Here is a 15,054-nt window from a genome sequence, read left to right as displayed (position 1 = left end):
CCAACCCGCCCCCCAGCCCCTGGCCCCCTCACCCTGTTGTCTGACTTTAGCGATTGTAAGTATCTCGTGTAAGCAGAGACGGTTTTTGTCTTTTTGTGATTGATCTATTTAATTTATGATCATGTTTTATTTTGGTCTGGCTTTTTACTTGGGGAGATCTGAAGCACTATCTCATTGTGGATTTTAGTTACATTTCCCTAATGATCAGTGAATATCTTCCCAAGTGTTTATTGACCACCTGTGTATCATTTTCTTTTTTGAAACATGCCTTTTGAGTTCTTTGACCTTTTTTTAAAGAGGGTAAAACATAACAAAACAAAACAAAGCAGGTCAGAAGAAAACAATGTTAAGTGACACAGGATCTTAAAGCAAGACAACAGGAGATCAACGGTGGCTACCATAATGTTCTTTGACCATTTTTACATTGACTTTTGTGTCCTTGGGTTGTAGGCTTCCTTTGTATTGTGGATGTTAATCTCTTATCCAGTGTATGATTTGGAAGCATCTTCTCCCAGTCTGTGTTGCCATTTACAGTGGGTAGTGCTTTTGATACACAAAATTTTAAAAATATCACAACACAGATCAATTTAGTTTATTTGTTTGTACTGAGGGTCGAACTCACAAACTCGCTTTTGCCAAGCAGGCACTTATGCTGCTGAGCTAAATCTCCAGCCCCTTTTAGGTTAGCTTGTGTTGCCTGTGCCTTGGGTGTTTGTGTTAGTTAACTGTATCAACTTGAGCAAGAAATGCCCGAGAAAGCTGGCTTAGCATAGTTCTGGCTGTGGGAGAGTCCCCCGAGGGAGGACTGTCACCAGAAAGGTGGAACAAGGTGGAACAAGGAAGGCTGCTGCTGCCTCCTTGGAGGCTCCAGGCTTTGCCTTCAACTTGGACACCATCTCCTGCTTCCAGTCCAGACCCTGCAGCCTCCTGATTTGCACCTGCAGGGACACCACACCTTGGACTGGACCCTCCGGATTTCTAGTGTGCATACAGACCCTCTGCACCCTTCCACCTCGGACTCTGGGAGCGGGCACTGTGAGCTAACCTTGTAAATTCTTACATATATTTGTATATGTTGCATTAAGTGTTTCTCTAGTAAGCACCAACTTACTAGAGAAAGTACAGTTATACCTAAGAAATCACTGCCAAATCTAATGTCATGAAGTCTCTTTTTTCTTGGTCTTTTTGAGTCTCACTAGCAGTTCAGGCTGCCTTTAGCTCACCGTGTAGCCCAGGCCGGTCTCAAATTTGCAATGAGCCTCCTGCCTCAGCCTCCCGAGTTCTGGGATTACAGGCGTGCACCATGTCATGAAGCCTTTGAGCTGTATTTTATTCTAAGTTTTATAGTCTTAGGCCTTCTGTTCAGGTTTTTGATCCATTTTGAGTTCAGTGTTGTATAGTTGTACCTACCCTTCATACCTGTGGGTTCCATATCCATGGATTCAGCCAATCACTGATCAAAAATACTAATCAAGAAAAGAAGGAAGGAGGGAGGGAAGGAAGGAGGGAGGGAAGGAAGGAGGGAGAGCATTTGTACTGAACACATACAAACAACCTCCTTTATATTATGCTCTAAACGACACAGTAGATAATAGTATTCTATAGCCCTACATAGTATTAGACATTGTAAGTAATCTAGAAGTGATCTGAAGTCTTTAGGAGCATGTACCCAGGTTACATGGGAATACTATGCTTTTTTACACAGGGGACTTGAACATCCATGGGTTTTAGTATAGTGAGGGGGCCTGGCGTCATCCCCATGGACCCTGAGCAATGACCAACCTTACAGGGTGTTTAAAAAGGACACACTTAGCTCTTTTGCATAAGGATATCCAGTTTTCCTGGCACAATTTGTTAAGAGTGTCTCTCTCCGTTGAATACCTTTGCAATTCTTAGCGAAGACCGCATGACCATGGGTAGAGGAGGGCGGCATCTGGCCTGTTGCATTCCCTTGGGCTACCTGGCTGTCTTTAGGCCAGTATGATATTAATTACTGTGTGCTATTGCTTTTTTTTTTTTTTTTTTTTTTTTTTACCTAATTCACATGAACCCTGCTGTCAGTTTCTTGAAATTTACTGAGGTTTGCTCTATGTTTGTGCTCTGGGACACATGATAATTGTTTGAAATCTTCAGTGCACATGTGAAAAGTGTGTTGGGTGCAGAATTGTGTATGGATTGTTTTCCCGCCAGATGCAGCTTGCTTCTGTCATTTTACAATGAGCTCACCTTCCCAAAGGCTGCATCTGGGAGACTCCCACGTGGCAGTGGCATTGCGGCCGGCCTCCAGTGAGTTGCCACCTGGGCTTGTTTTCTTATATTAATTTCAAGCTTCGGGAGTCCCGAGGCCACGTGAGAAACCCAAATTCACACTTGTGTTAGGGCAGGCCTAGACCTCTCATTTCTCGAGAGATTTCTTTTTTATGTTTCAAAAGTGCCAGGAAAGTGACAGCCAACATCTCTGACAGTGCCTTGGCAGGACAGCGATTCTCTCTGCCCCACGTTTGCGTTTTCACGGAGGACGTGGGTCCACTTTGATTCGGTCATTTTCATTTGGCGTCGCTGCTGGCAAGGTCCTAGGCCTTGTCTCTTGTTGTTACAGAGATGTAAAATCCTTGGTCCCCGAGATCAGCAAAGGCCACCTCACCCCTTCCTGCACTCTGGCCCCCAGGCCCCCCACCTTGCACGGCACCCAAGGGATTAACACCTGCTTGCCGTTCTGATTTCTGGCTTTTTGTTTCAGGTCCCTGAAGAGCTTTATTTTTCTTTATTTTTATTTTTTTAGTATCTTGGAAACTCAGATATTTGTCTCTAATGTTGTGAGGTGTGACAGACTCTATCCAATTCCTCTATCTGCAGACCTTGAGGAACTGCCCCCTCCTAAACCTCCCAGACCCCACGTCCTCACCTGTAGATGCAGTTGATCATCCCTCAGCCCCACGCCTCATTTTACCCAGCTGTACACTGAGATGAAAGGCATGAGGCTGGGGGTAGGGGTGGCACACTGAAGTTTCCCAGTGGTCCCCAGAGCCAAGCACCCAAGTCTCTAGTTGTCTTAAAGGGTGGCCAGTGACTGGCACCGCAGAGCTGAGGTACAGCCAGGACCAGCCTCCTCCAGCTTTCCCTGCGGTGGGCAGGAACCTGCTCTGGGCCTTGAATTCATGTGTGAAGATCCTGCGGGCCCTCTGCCTGATTCACTCCCAGTGTGTCCCAAACCAAACTGACCTTGTCCTCACGCCACCTCCTTGCCAAGTTCCCTGAGAAGGAAGCAACACCCGTTTCTGCTGCATCTCAGCCAGCTTCTTTGTCTACAGTTGATACCCAGCTACCTTTCTAGAAGTTCCTTCTAGAACATTCTAAAGGTGACCAATTACTAAATCCCAAATATTCCACATGTTCCTTGCCACTGGCCACATCTCACTGTGCCTGCTGCTCAGCCAGCTCCCATGCCTCATTATCTTTTGAGAGGGTCATTTCCTGTCACACCCGGGGGCCTCTGTTCTGATATAGCACTGTCCTAAGCTCACAGCTTCCTGTGAAGTCACTCAGAGCACTCGGAGGATGGAGGCCAGGCCACTGCTGTCGCTTTCTTTGCTACCCACTGCTGTGGGCCAGGTGCCCCGGTGCCCGGCCTCTGCGGGCTGCACAGCCCTTTGAAATGTCTTCCTTCAGAAGCCAGCAGCTGCAACAAAACAGGGCAGTGACTCAGTCCACAGGCTCCTTTCTGGCCTGGGAGGGGGCCTTGACATTTTGATGACATCTGCCTCCTCTCTCACTCTGGGCACAGCTTGACAAGGACCAATGAAACCATTCAAGTTTCAATTTCAAAAACATGGCAGAGCTGGGGATCTAGCTCAGTGACGTAAGCGCCTGCCTGGCAAGTGCAAGGTCCTGAGTTCGACCCCTGGTACCAAAACAAAATAAAACAAAACAAAACAAAACAAAGCAAAAAACATCACACAATAGTTTTGCAAAACAGTCATCCTCAGGCCAGAGATGTGGGTCAGTATGGTGCTTGCCTGGGCTCAGTTCCCAGCATGGGGTGAGGGCAGTGTTCTTGCCCCAGACCCCTGATCCTCCCTCCACCTGCCTCCTCCCCAGTGGGATGGGGTGTGTCAGCTCGCTAAGCACTGCGTATTTTCAGCCAATCAGTGCTCTTGTTCTCATCACAAAGCCTCCACTTCTCCAAGAGTTGCCATGGTCACGCTCATTAACCTTCAACCATTAAGCAGACTTAGCAGCTTAGCAGGGGCAGTAAGAGACAGCCCTGACCAGTTTCAGGATACAGCTGCCCCCCAAGGGGACCCAGGTCCTTGATTCCTGAAAGCACAGAGGTCGGGAGAGATGGGGCAAGGTGACAGATGAGCCACGGAGCAGATGAGCCAACCCTTGCTCCACCCGACCTCCTCTTGCACAGGCCAGGGACCTGGGCCACGTAGGTGTGGGGCTCACTGAGGCTGCGTGCAGCAGGTGCACTGGAAACGCAGGGTTTTCAGAAAGTACCGAATGAGGGCTTTCTGGGAACAGAACACAGAGGAGGCAGGTGCTCATGGTGCCAATGTGGTGGCCAGCTGGGAGGCAACATGGAGCGGGAAGGCACAGAAGCAGCTGTTACAGGTGGGGACAGTGCTCCTCATGTCACCAGCTCACCGAGGAGGGCACAGAGTTCTCCCCTTCAGAGCTGTGAAGAGCTGCTTGTTACAAGAATGCATGGCATCAAACTGGGGACCACTGGCAATGACTGCTGTGCCCTTCCTGGCCTGTGCCAGCCCCATGGCCCCTTCTGAGAGTGCTGCTATTCCAACTGGGGTGGGGTGGGGGGCTCTGCCTTCTACTCGCCCTGTGCTGGCCTACCAGGCAGTCTCAAGGCTGCAGGAAGCCTGTTACCCGCCCTTGTGTCCTGGACCCCTGGGTCAGGTCATCTGGGGGAGGCCTTGGGAGGGACAGAGGGCTGGTCTGCAGCTTGTGGCAGGCGGGGTTCAGTGGGGCTTGATGCTTTTTCATGATCACAGTCGCAGCACAAGAAACGAGGCAGACAAGTCCTGCTCTGGGACCTGGGCAACAGTTTTGGAATGTGACAATTTATTTGGGGGGTAAAAGGCTTTTCACTCCCCTTTCCTGGCATACAATATTGAAGAGCAGCAGAACAAAACGTACAAGACAGAGTAATCAGCACGAACCTGCCCTCCCCCGGCCCAGAATTCACTGAACCCGAAACAAGAGAACCGAACCCACACCCAAAAGAAACCCTCCGTTTCCACGGAAGTCCTCCCCGGGAGGGGCAGGGTGGGCAGGGGACCCTCCCCGCTCCCCTCCTGCCAGCCTACTACATTCCCACCTCTGACCACTGGAGGCAAAGTTTAGCCAGCTGGGCGCTGGATGGTTGAACCACAGACAAAGGCAACGACACTTTATCTTAAAAATGCGCGCGAGAAAAAGAGACAGTGCCCCTCCCCAAATATAGAGCTATATACGTATATTTTTATATATATAGAATCCATTCGTGCACAATTCATTAAATGAGCTTCTCAAAAATTAAAAAAATTATAAGATACATTATTTCTTCAGGCCTTTGTGTTTTTAAATTAAAACCAACGGAAGTCATCTCCATCTGCCCTGCACCCAACAGCCAGCAAGGGCGGGCAGCAGCCTCCTACCTGGCCCCGCGGGAGTGGGTTCCCCACTAGACCAGCAGCCCCCGCAGCCTAGCTGATGCTCTGCATACAGTAGGTGCTCACCCACTGGTGGAGCCGAGTGCTCACTTCTTCAAGGCTTGAGGGGATGTGCGGGCTGGGAGGTGCGGTCCTGGACCCCTACCCAACCAGCTCCCCACCTCCCTATCCTGATGTTAGTAAGAAAGGGGGCCGGAGAGCCCTCTCCTGGGGCTCTAGCCCCTCATCCTGGGCTTTCTGAATTGAGAGGAGATGCAAACAGAGCAAAAAAGTAAAACCCTTAAACTTCTTTTTTCTTTTAAAAAGTGATTCCTCAAACCATACAAGCCCCAAAGAGGCAGCCTTGGGTTAGTGCATGGGAGCCCGGGAGCAGAACTGACCAGCCAGGGCTCCACTGTCCAGCGTGGGCGAAGTGCAAAAAGAAAAACAAAACAAAACAAAACCCCAAAACCAAACCACAGAAAACAGAAGAAGGGGAGCCATCTTCTTGGGTGCCCAGAGAAGGTAACCCCCACACCCAGGACTGACCAAGCTCCTGCTCTGGGCTGACCCTCCAGCCGTAAGCTGCCCGGCTCGAGCATCTGCCTACTACCTTGTGCTGGCCTGGGGTTCCCCATCCTTAAAAGGGCTGTTCCCCAAAGGCCAGGGCAGCCTAGGCTACAGGCCTGCCACGTCCCCCAGGAAAGCAGCTGTGCTGCCTCTCAAGTAGGGTGCAATCCCTCCTGCCCTACTCCACTGATCAATGGCCGCCTCTCCCCAATCAGAGGCAGGAGGCTCACTCTGACCTTACTCTTTCCAGAGTTGAGAATAAAGGCGTCTGTGGGTGCTCAGAGCAACGCTGGGCCTTAGATGCCAGCAGTGCCTCAGCCAAGGTCTTGCCGTCCCGACACGGCTTTGTGGAAGTGCAGACCAAGGGGAGAGGAGAAACAAGACGGGTGGGTCCCCACTTTCCTACTCAACCCAGAGGCACCAGACTCCACCTGTTTCCTGTGACACATGGGTGGGCAGGGGTGCGTTTAAGAGGAGATAACTGATGCCCACGAAATACTGGACGTGGGAGATTGGGCTTTGGGGGTTATTTCACATACAAAAATAAAGCAAACCAGATTGCAACTTCTGCTTGGTAATTAGGCAAATGGGAAAGCAGCACGGGGCAGAGGAGGGCCCGCAGGAGGCCGAGCTGCGTGCAGGAGTGTGGTCAGGGCCTGCACTGCGCCCCCTGGGAGATGGGGGCGGGGGGCTTGGCTTGCTGTGGATCCAGTGCCCACTCAGCCCCTTGGAAGGCATCTGCCTCCAGGCAGTGGGCACCAGGCGCTGCCCCTGGGAGAGCCTGGGAGAGGGATGGCACCGCCGTCTCTCCACCACCCCGACACAGTCTCCAGGGGCCCACAGCTCCGTGCAGCCTGCATCCCTCTCCTGCTAGGGAAGCTCAGGGATGTCAGGGTCTTTGGGGTGACGGGAGGGACTGTCCTCCCATGGAATGGCAGTGGTAGGGACCAGATGGCCCAACAAGCTGGCAAAGGAAGGACAGCAAGAACCAAACTGCCTACTCACCAGGCTTCCTGGAGAAAATCACCAACCACAGGCTGGTGGAGGTCCCTGCAGACCCCCGCGGTTGCCGAGTCTCGGAGCCCTTGGCCTCTGTCTGCCTGGCACCCCAGCTTCAGGCCAGCTCCCCTGGGACAGGCTGTTGCCTTCCCTTCAAGCAAGGACAAGGACGGGTGTGGAAGTCTGGGCCCAGCTGGGCAAGGAAGTCTCACCCACCTGGAGCTAAAGAGGGGAGGTGGCCGGAGGCCAGGCTGGGTCCACACTGCCAGCAGCCCCCGCCCGGCCCAGCCCCCCTAACCTCGCCACCTCGGCTGTGCAATGCCACGCTACTAGGTTCTCGTTAAATATCTCTTTCTCCCCCCACCCCACTCCCTTAGGAACCCCACAATAGTTTTTTCTATTTCTTTTTTTCCTTTTTTTTTTTTTTTTGCTTTTTCCCTTTTTTTTTTTTTTTTTTTGCAAAACTAATTCTTTCACTTTCCTGTCATAAAATCACCTCTGAAAACACAACTTCTTTACAAAAAAAGTCACCAATGACACAGACTCTCAGGAAAACACATTTCTATGGTCTCTGGAAACACCTGTAACGGGTACCCAGGTGAGTGGCACCTGGGAAGGGGTTGGGGGAAATCACCTCTGAGGACAGAGGAGAAATACCAGCCCTTATTTGGAGGAAAAGCCAATTGGCACTTGGATGGTCACAGGGTCTGCACAAAGGGTGGCGTGGTGGGGGAGGCCGGAGGGCCACCCCTCAAGCCCTGTGAGGGCCCCTGTTCTATACCCTGCAAGCAAAGCAATGCAGAGGGGGGGCCGTGCAGCAGCCCGGCCAGGAGACGCAGAAGTATCCTCCTCTAAGGACCAAGGTGCTGCCCATCTCATCAGGTCCCCGTCCCGCCCGCCTCTTGCTGTCCTGCTTCTGAACGAGGTACCCACTGCTGCACACACCCGGAAACCAGCTCCAGCCACATGCAGGAACGTGCCAGCCACACTCAACTGCGTCCCAGGCAGTAGTCAAAAGTAGGCCAGTCCCCCGGCAACTAATCCCCTTGCCACCCTGAACATGGGGTCTCTCCCCTTTGGCCTACCTCCCAGTGCCCAACCTAAAAGTAGGGCTTTGGTCACTGCTGCTGGCATGGGGACCTTGGTGCCCAGGCAGCACAGAGCAATGGAAGCTGCCCGGGCACCTGGCATCCCGTGGCTTCGAGCAGGCTGGGCTCTGAAAAAGCCTCATGGTCAGAAGCCTAAGCGAGGGAATGGGAGAAGGCAGAGATGCTTAGGAAGTCTCCATGGTCTCCTCCTTGCTCCCCAACCACTGGGTGGACGGAGGCTGGTGTGGACTCTGGCTCTGCCACAATCCCTACCAGGCCATGACCGCAAGCCAGGCCCAACTAGCCAGGCTGACCACTTCCGTAGTAGGGCCCAGGGCTCACTGCCCCCAGTGCACTGGGCTGGAAGGAGGCCTGGGGCTCCCACAGCAAACTGCCCAGACCCAACCATGCCAGACTTTGCCAAGGCAGGCCGGGGCCAGGACTTTAAGACCCTGTTCCGAGGTGTAGTAAAGGTGCCATCAGGAAAGGCTGGCACCCAGCACCCAATGCACACACAGACCCACGTATACACTTGCCCAGGGTAGGCACACACACACAGCTGGAGTCTCTACAGCAGGAGCTTGCAGAACGTTTGGTCAAGAATTGCAAGGTCCCTTAGATGCCCAGAGGTGGTGGCAGGATGCGTTCTGGGTTCAGAACGGCAGGGGTGGGCACCAGGGGCCCGTATGGGCCTGGTCCCGAAGTGGCTGCCAAGCTCGCTGGTGTGCAGAGGAACCCACCTGGCCTCATCTTTCACTCCAGGGCTTTGCCAGATGGGCAGAGGAAAGGGGCTGTGCCCGCCCTAGGTGGGGTCTCCTAAAGGCCCCTCAGCTGCCGAGTTAGCACCGAGATCAGACGCTGTACACGAGAGCAAGAAGCAAGCTGGGAGAGACGCCGGGGCGGGATGTGGCCGTGCGGCGGGGCAGGTGAACCCCAGGTCCGGGTCTTCCCAGAAACCACACAGAAGGCCCCACTGTGCATGGGCAGGGACGGTGCCAAGAGACAGGAGGGAGCCTTCCTCAGTGCCCGGCCCCAACCCCACCTACTGGCCTTCGTGGGGGCCAACTGCCCGGCCCCATCCCTGGGTCAGCACCTAGCCATTTGAGACAAGCGAAGCACAGGCAGGCAGGTCTAAGGGCAGAGGTGGGATGGGAGCACAAGAGTGATTTCGGATGGAAGGGCCCCCCCACACCCCCCCTCCCGAGGGGGACGCCCCTCACTTGCTCACCCCACTGCTACCAATGCCCCCAGCAGCACCTGCTACCCCGGCAGCCACCTTCTCGAAATCCTCGGGGTTGCAGAATTCCTTGATAGTGACCGTCAGGAGGTTGCTGGTGACATCGGTGACGACCACATTGGAGCAAGGCGACATCTCCGGGCGCCAGTCCCCAGCCTCGGGCTCAGAGGAGGCACCGGTGGGCTCGGGGGCCGCAGGAAGTGCCTGGACGGCGGCTGGCGCGACATCGGAGGGAGGCGCCCGCTTGCTGCTGGCTGCGGCCTCCGGAGGGATGGACAGGTCGAGCACCTCGGGCTCCCGCCACTCGGGAGCGGAGGGGCTCACGGTCTCGGGGAGCAGCTTGGGGGGCGTGTCGTCGGGGTCAGAGGAGGACTGCGGCGCGGGGGAGGGGCAGCCCGAGGAGCCGGAGCTGCGGGCGTCGTAGGGGGCCGCGGGCGGGGCCAGGAGCAGCCCGGGGCCCGGGGAGGCGGCCGGGTCGGCCTTGCCGGCCGGTGGGGGCGCCAGCGGGGCTGGCGGGGGCTTGTAGAGCGCGAAGGCGCCGAACTTCATGTGGCGGATCTGCGTGCGCAGGATGCTCTCGCTGAACTTCTTGCTCTTGCCGATGACGCGGTTCCTGGAGGGGACCTTGGGGCGGGCGAGCGCCCCGGCCCCCTGCCCGGCGCCCCCGGAGCCCGGGCCCTTGTCTATCACCTTCAGGTTGAGGATGATGCGGTTCCGCTTGGGCTCCCGCGGCTTCACCTTGCGGTTGATGATGCGAACGGTCTCGGAGAAGGGCGAGATGGGCGGGCGCAGGCCTGGGCTGCTGCCCTGGGGGTCCGGGCGGGGCAGGGGGCGGCGGGACATGCGGTGGCAGCGGCGGATGTCCTTCTTGAGCCTGTGCACGGCCGCGCTGGAGTGTAACTTGGGCGAGGAAGCGCTGGCACTCGGCTTGACAGAGAAATGCACATCACTGATGCGGAGGGCCTCTGCCTGGGCCCGGGCCTGCGGGCAGAGGGGCGTGGGTGGGACCTCAGGGCTTCCCGCTGCCCTGACCTTGACCTACACTGGCATTTCTCATCGATCTAGAGGATGCAAAGCGAGTGACAGGGTACACAGGGCCCCAACTTAGAAGAGGACACTGGCCCAGGGAGGTGATGCTGCTTGCTTAAGGTGGGGCCAGGCCCAAGCCCCAGCCTGTCTTTTCCTATCCCACGAGTGGGCTGGGGAGACTCTAGTCAGCCTTGGCCTGCCCAGGGTCAGTAATCAGGATGTGACACCTGAGGACAGCCCTTGCTCAGCAAAACTGACGAATATCCCAGCCCAGCCCGGGATACCTCCAGGGACCAATTCTTGGTGACAGAAAAGGCGAGTCCCTGATGCCATGTCTCTCCACCTCTGTCTTGGCTGACCTCCGGCTCCAACCTGCCTCCTGGCAAAGCTCACCTCTAGGTTTCCTCTTGGCCCTCAGCCCCAGCTCCATGCTCCCTGCGCCTCTGCCTGTCCTTCTGAGCCTGCTTCACCCGTGGCCCGGCCCTGGCTCACAATGAGCTGTGGTTAATGTATTCCAAAGCCCAAGCAGAAACCCAAGCTGGCCAGGCACCAGTCTGGTGGAGACAGGCCTGCAAGTAGGTCAACCACTCTTGTGTCGCTATACCCAGATGGCAGTAGGCAGCACTGAGGCAAGGATTGTGGGCAGCCTTGCTAACAGTCCCAGGTTCTTTCCAGGGCTGAGCTCACCTGCTTCCTTGTGGGAGACCCGGGGGACAGCAGGACCCTCAAGTGACACCGGGAGAATGTTTGCTGTCTTTCCAACAAAGCAGGGAAATCTTCATTTAGAATGTGGTCCTTACTCCCCTGGGGCGGGGCCACAGAGGGAGGGGGGACACTTTAATGCTAGCCTCCTCTGGGTACCGGTTGGCATCACCCAGGACTGCTTGGGTTACAATTCCTCTGGCCACTAGGTGGCAGCACACAGGAAGGATGCTCAGGGTTCCCACTATTCCCCAGGGACTGAGCCCCTCACAGCACTTCCTAGACAAAGGCAGGGGAAAGCCCAGGCTTATTGCAGGCGCATCCCCCTGGTCACTCAGGGGACCCCCTCTTCCTAAGCCTCCGGATTGCTGTTTACTCCTTTTGCACACTGCCTCTGTAACTAAGGTCTATAAGCATTCAGTGGTGAGTGTGGACAGAAACACAGGATAAACCTCCTGGCCTCCGGCCACACATTTGTGGCAATCAGATGGCAGGTGACACCTGCTTAGTACCTGCCTGGACACCGCACTCAGTTCACACCTGGTGTGCGCCAGAGGGCTGGGAAATCATCCCTTTCCAGTGTGTGCTTCCCAAACTTTCTACAAGAAATACTTTTGTAATTTTTTTCTTTTATAACATCATTTTTATAATATGTAAGAGCCATCATTCTCCATGGGGTTGATCATTCATTCAAAGCAAGACCTGGATTTGTCTGGTGAACTAAAAAGAATCGCAGCCAACATCTTTACTGTAGCACTCCAGTTGGGGGACAAGCATGTCCCCGAGAGCTGCTGTGCACTGCAAACAGCAAGAAAAGTTTAAGCACCTGGCCTCTTGGTGACTGTGACCACTGACAAATTACAAAACCTTGCTGGCCATTTTCTCCTGGTGTGGAATGGGAAGCATGGGAACGATCCTACAGGCTCCTGTGTCCTTCCTGGCTCCCAGCAGAAAGTGCTGTCTGGGTGTAACCTGCTGACTTGTGGTCACAGACAATGTTCAGCCCAAGCTGTCTCCTCCCCCGCTTGCAAATATCAAGCTATAGCTCTCAAGGTCTAGGTCAAGATACGGTCATTCTTGGGATCTCCACACCCCCTGCCCGCTATGTCTGCACCCCCACATTTCTTCTGTGTGTCTTCACCTTTGCCCCTTAACCTGACTCCTTGAGGGACCAGGAGAAGAAAAAGATGGAGCCAGGAAGCTCGGCGGCAGGATCTCAAGTAAATTATGTCTGCTCTTGGGCCTTGATTTTTTTTTTCTTTCTTGAGATGAGATCTCACTATGTAATTTAGGGTGGCCTTGAACTCAGGGGATCGTCCTGCCACAGCCTCCCGAGTGCTGGGGGTACAGGTGTGCACTACCACAGCTGGATGGGCCTCGGTTTTTAATTTATGAAATGGGTGACCATTCCTCACTTCATAGGGTTGTGAGAATTAAAGGATTCATGCAGAGGGCTCAGCACGGTAATGGGTCCATAAATCAGCTCAGGAATGAACCATCAAGAAAAGATGTTTTTTAAAAGGTGTTTTGTGATTTTTAGGCCCGAGCATCACTCGCATCGCCACTAGAGGGCGCTCCAGATGCGTTGAGAGGCTGTCATAGCCTTCCAGCTGCTCCGCCCCATCCCTCCTGCTGCGAAGCACCAGAGTTAAGGTAGCTCAGCAGATCCCCCAAGATGTGCAGTGACTGGGGCGGGGGACGTAGAAATATGAAATTCTGGAAAGCCAACATTTTCCCACTTCTGCATTAAGGCCAAAGCAAACCCTACACACACGGTCCTATGGCTGGGGGCGGCGGCACAGTGGGCAGGAGGACAGGCCCACCCCACACTCTGGATGGGCTTTGAGCCTTTTGGACAAACTGGAGATTTACAGGTTCTGCACGCTGCAGTCTCTTCTCCAAAAAAAGCTCTCCCGGTTGGGTGGGGAAAGCCACAAAATTACTAGCTGCTGGGTGGTCTGGGCCTGGATGCACCTTAGTCCTCCAGGGAGGCTGAGCTGGCCCAGGGGGTCCTTCCGTAGGCCTTGCCTGTCATCTTGTTCTCTTTCCTAGACTCTGCAATTCCTCACCAACATCCCCAAGACCCTAAGATGGCTTCCTCTGGAAGTTCTTCCCTCCCTTGCCAATGTAAACAGGCTGTACTTTCCCCACCCCATCCTCACTAAACCTCCAGACCAACCAGGATTAGAGAGAGAGGCTCAGGGCCCGATATCTGCGGCTCAGGCTGACTGATAAACTCAGGTCGAAGTGGTTTAACATCTAAATCAAACTGGGCCCGGAGTGAGATGGGGAGGGGTGCAAGTCGAACCCTGAGACAGGCGGGAAGCCAGGGGCGGGAGCAGGTGGTCTCCTAAGCGCCTCCCTGCGCGCTCCTCACGCTCCACTCCTGGCACAACCCCAGCGCTCAAGGCTGGGGCAGGTGAGGGAACACAGCGCAGAAACCCTCCCATGGGCATCCTCCCCAGGCCTCCGCCATCCCCGTCCTGGAGCCCTGTGCACACCGAGCCTGGTTCCCTCCTCGAGGATTATGCCCACTCCCAGGCCCCGTGTGCTGAGCCTGCCGCGGCTTGCTGCCAAGGGGTGCTGGGGGCTCCTCATCACCCCCTGCCCAGCTGGGGCCTCTGCAAAGCCCGCCCGCCTGGCGGCCGCGGAGCTGTCCCTCCCTTCCAGGCCCCGCGCAGCGCAGGGCTGGGGGCCCGAGAAGGGGCTGCTGGGGCCGCGCCAGGTTACCTTCAGCAGGAAAGTTTTGGGTTTGGGTCCCCTCTTCTTGGGCCCATACAGCTCACGCTCCCTCTCCCTGCGGCCGAGAAACACCAGAGGTTACGGGGAGCCCCTTTCCGACCCCGGCCCCGGCCCACGCGCGGCCCTCCCGGCTCCCGGCTCCCGCCCGCGCCCTGCCAACTGGCCCGACTCACTTCTGCTCGAAGGCGGCGATGAGCCGCGAGTCCAGGATGTTCTCCTCGGGCTCCCAAGTACTGTACCTGCAGGGCCACGCGTGCACAAACCGACGTAAAAACCCGGGAGCTCACGCGCACCCCCTCCCCACGGCCCGGAGCCGCTGCCGCCCCTCCCCCACGGCCCTGGGCCCCGCGACACTCACTTGATGGCCCACCCCTTCCATTTCACCAGGTACTCGATGCGTCCCTGAAAAACAGAACGGGGAAAAAAGGGGGGGTGGGGGCGGGGAAGATGCGGGACGCTTGCAGGCGGCGGCGCGGGGGCGACCGAGGGCGCCGGGCTAGCGGGACCGCCTCGCCCCGGGTCCCGCGGACTTGACACCAGCCCGGGCGGAGGCTCACCTTGCGGATCCGCCGCTTGATGATGGATTCGGCCGCGAAGACCCGCTCGCCCACTGCAGACAGCTCCATCTTGCTCAGCGGCACCCACAGCCCATAATACTCCCTGCTCCCGCGGCTGGTGCTGCACCGCTCGCGCACGCGCGCAGCGCACAGGCCCCGCCGGGGCGCGCGTTCGCGTTCCAGCGGCGGGCCGTCACGTGACCCGCCCGGCCAGCGCGCCGTTGCCAGGACCTCCCCCTCCCCCGGGGCGGTTGCTAGGGAAAGTGAGCACTGGCGGGGCGGGGGCGTGCGCTGCCTCTTAAAGGGGCCCTGCTTGGAGTTGGGGACCAGGAGTGGAGACCGGTGGACAGGGGGGCTGGCTTGCGCAGAGCCGGGTGAGGCGCAGTGCGGTGTTACACTGCTCCCCATCGTCTTGCGGGCTCCTAGTCGCCGCCGCCCTCTCCCCTACTCGCGACCCCCCTAGGCCCAGATGGGGAAGTGCG

General features: G+C 56.1%; 1 protein-coding gene across 2 annotated transcripts; it reads right to left on the bottom strand.

Annotated features, from left to right (window-relative positions):
• Positions 1-5,062: 5,062 nt before the first annotated feature.
• On the bottom strand, positions 5,063-14,778 carry Cbx6 (chromobox 6). Of its 2 annotated transcripts, none has more exons than XM_013153059.3 (5): positions 14,573-14,778; positions 14,374-14,417; positions 14,189-14,254; positions 14,004-14,070; positions 5,063-10,523 (listed from the first exon to the last, which is right to left on the bottom strand). In XM_013153059.3, exons 1-5 carry the CDS (start codon positions 14,639-14,641, stop codon positions 9,522-9,524), a joined length of 1,248 nt encoding a protein of 415 aa, XP_013008513.1. In that variant the 5' UTR covers positions 14,642-14,778; the 3' UTR covers positions 5,063-9,521. The 2 variants fall into 2 exon arrangements, with proteins under 2 accessions (XP_013008513.1, XP_063099843.1); XM_063243773.1 differs by having other exon boundaries at positions 5,063-10,469.
• Between the last annotated feature and the right edge of the window lie 276 nt (positions 14,779-15,054).

This window comes from Cavia porcellus, unplaced genomic scaffold (genome assembly GCF_034190915.1).
Source record: "Cavia porcellus strain 051 isolate PalLab524CR breed Dunkin Hartley unplaced genomic scaffold, mCavPor4.1 scaffold_40, whole genome shotgun sequence".
NCBI lineage: Eukaryota > Metazoa > Chordata > Mammalia > Rodentia > Caviidae > Cavia > Cavia porcellus.
This window is presented reverse-complemented; position numbering and strand designations above follow the sequence as displayed.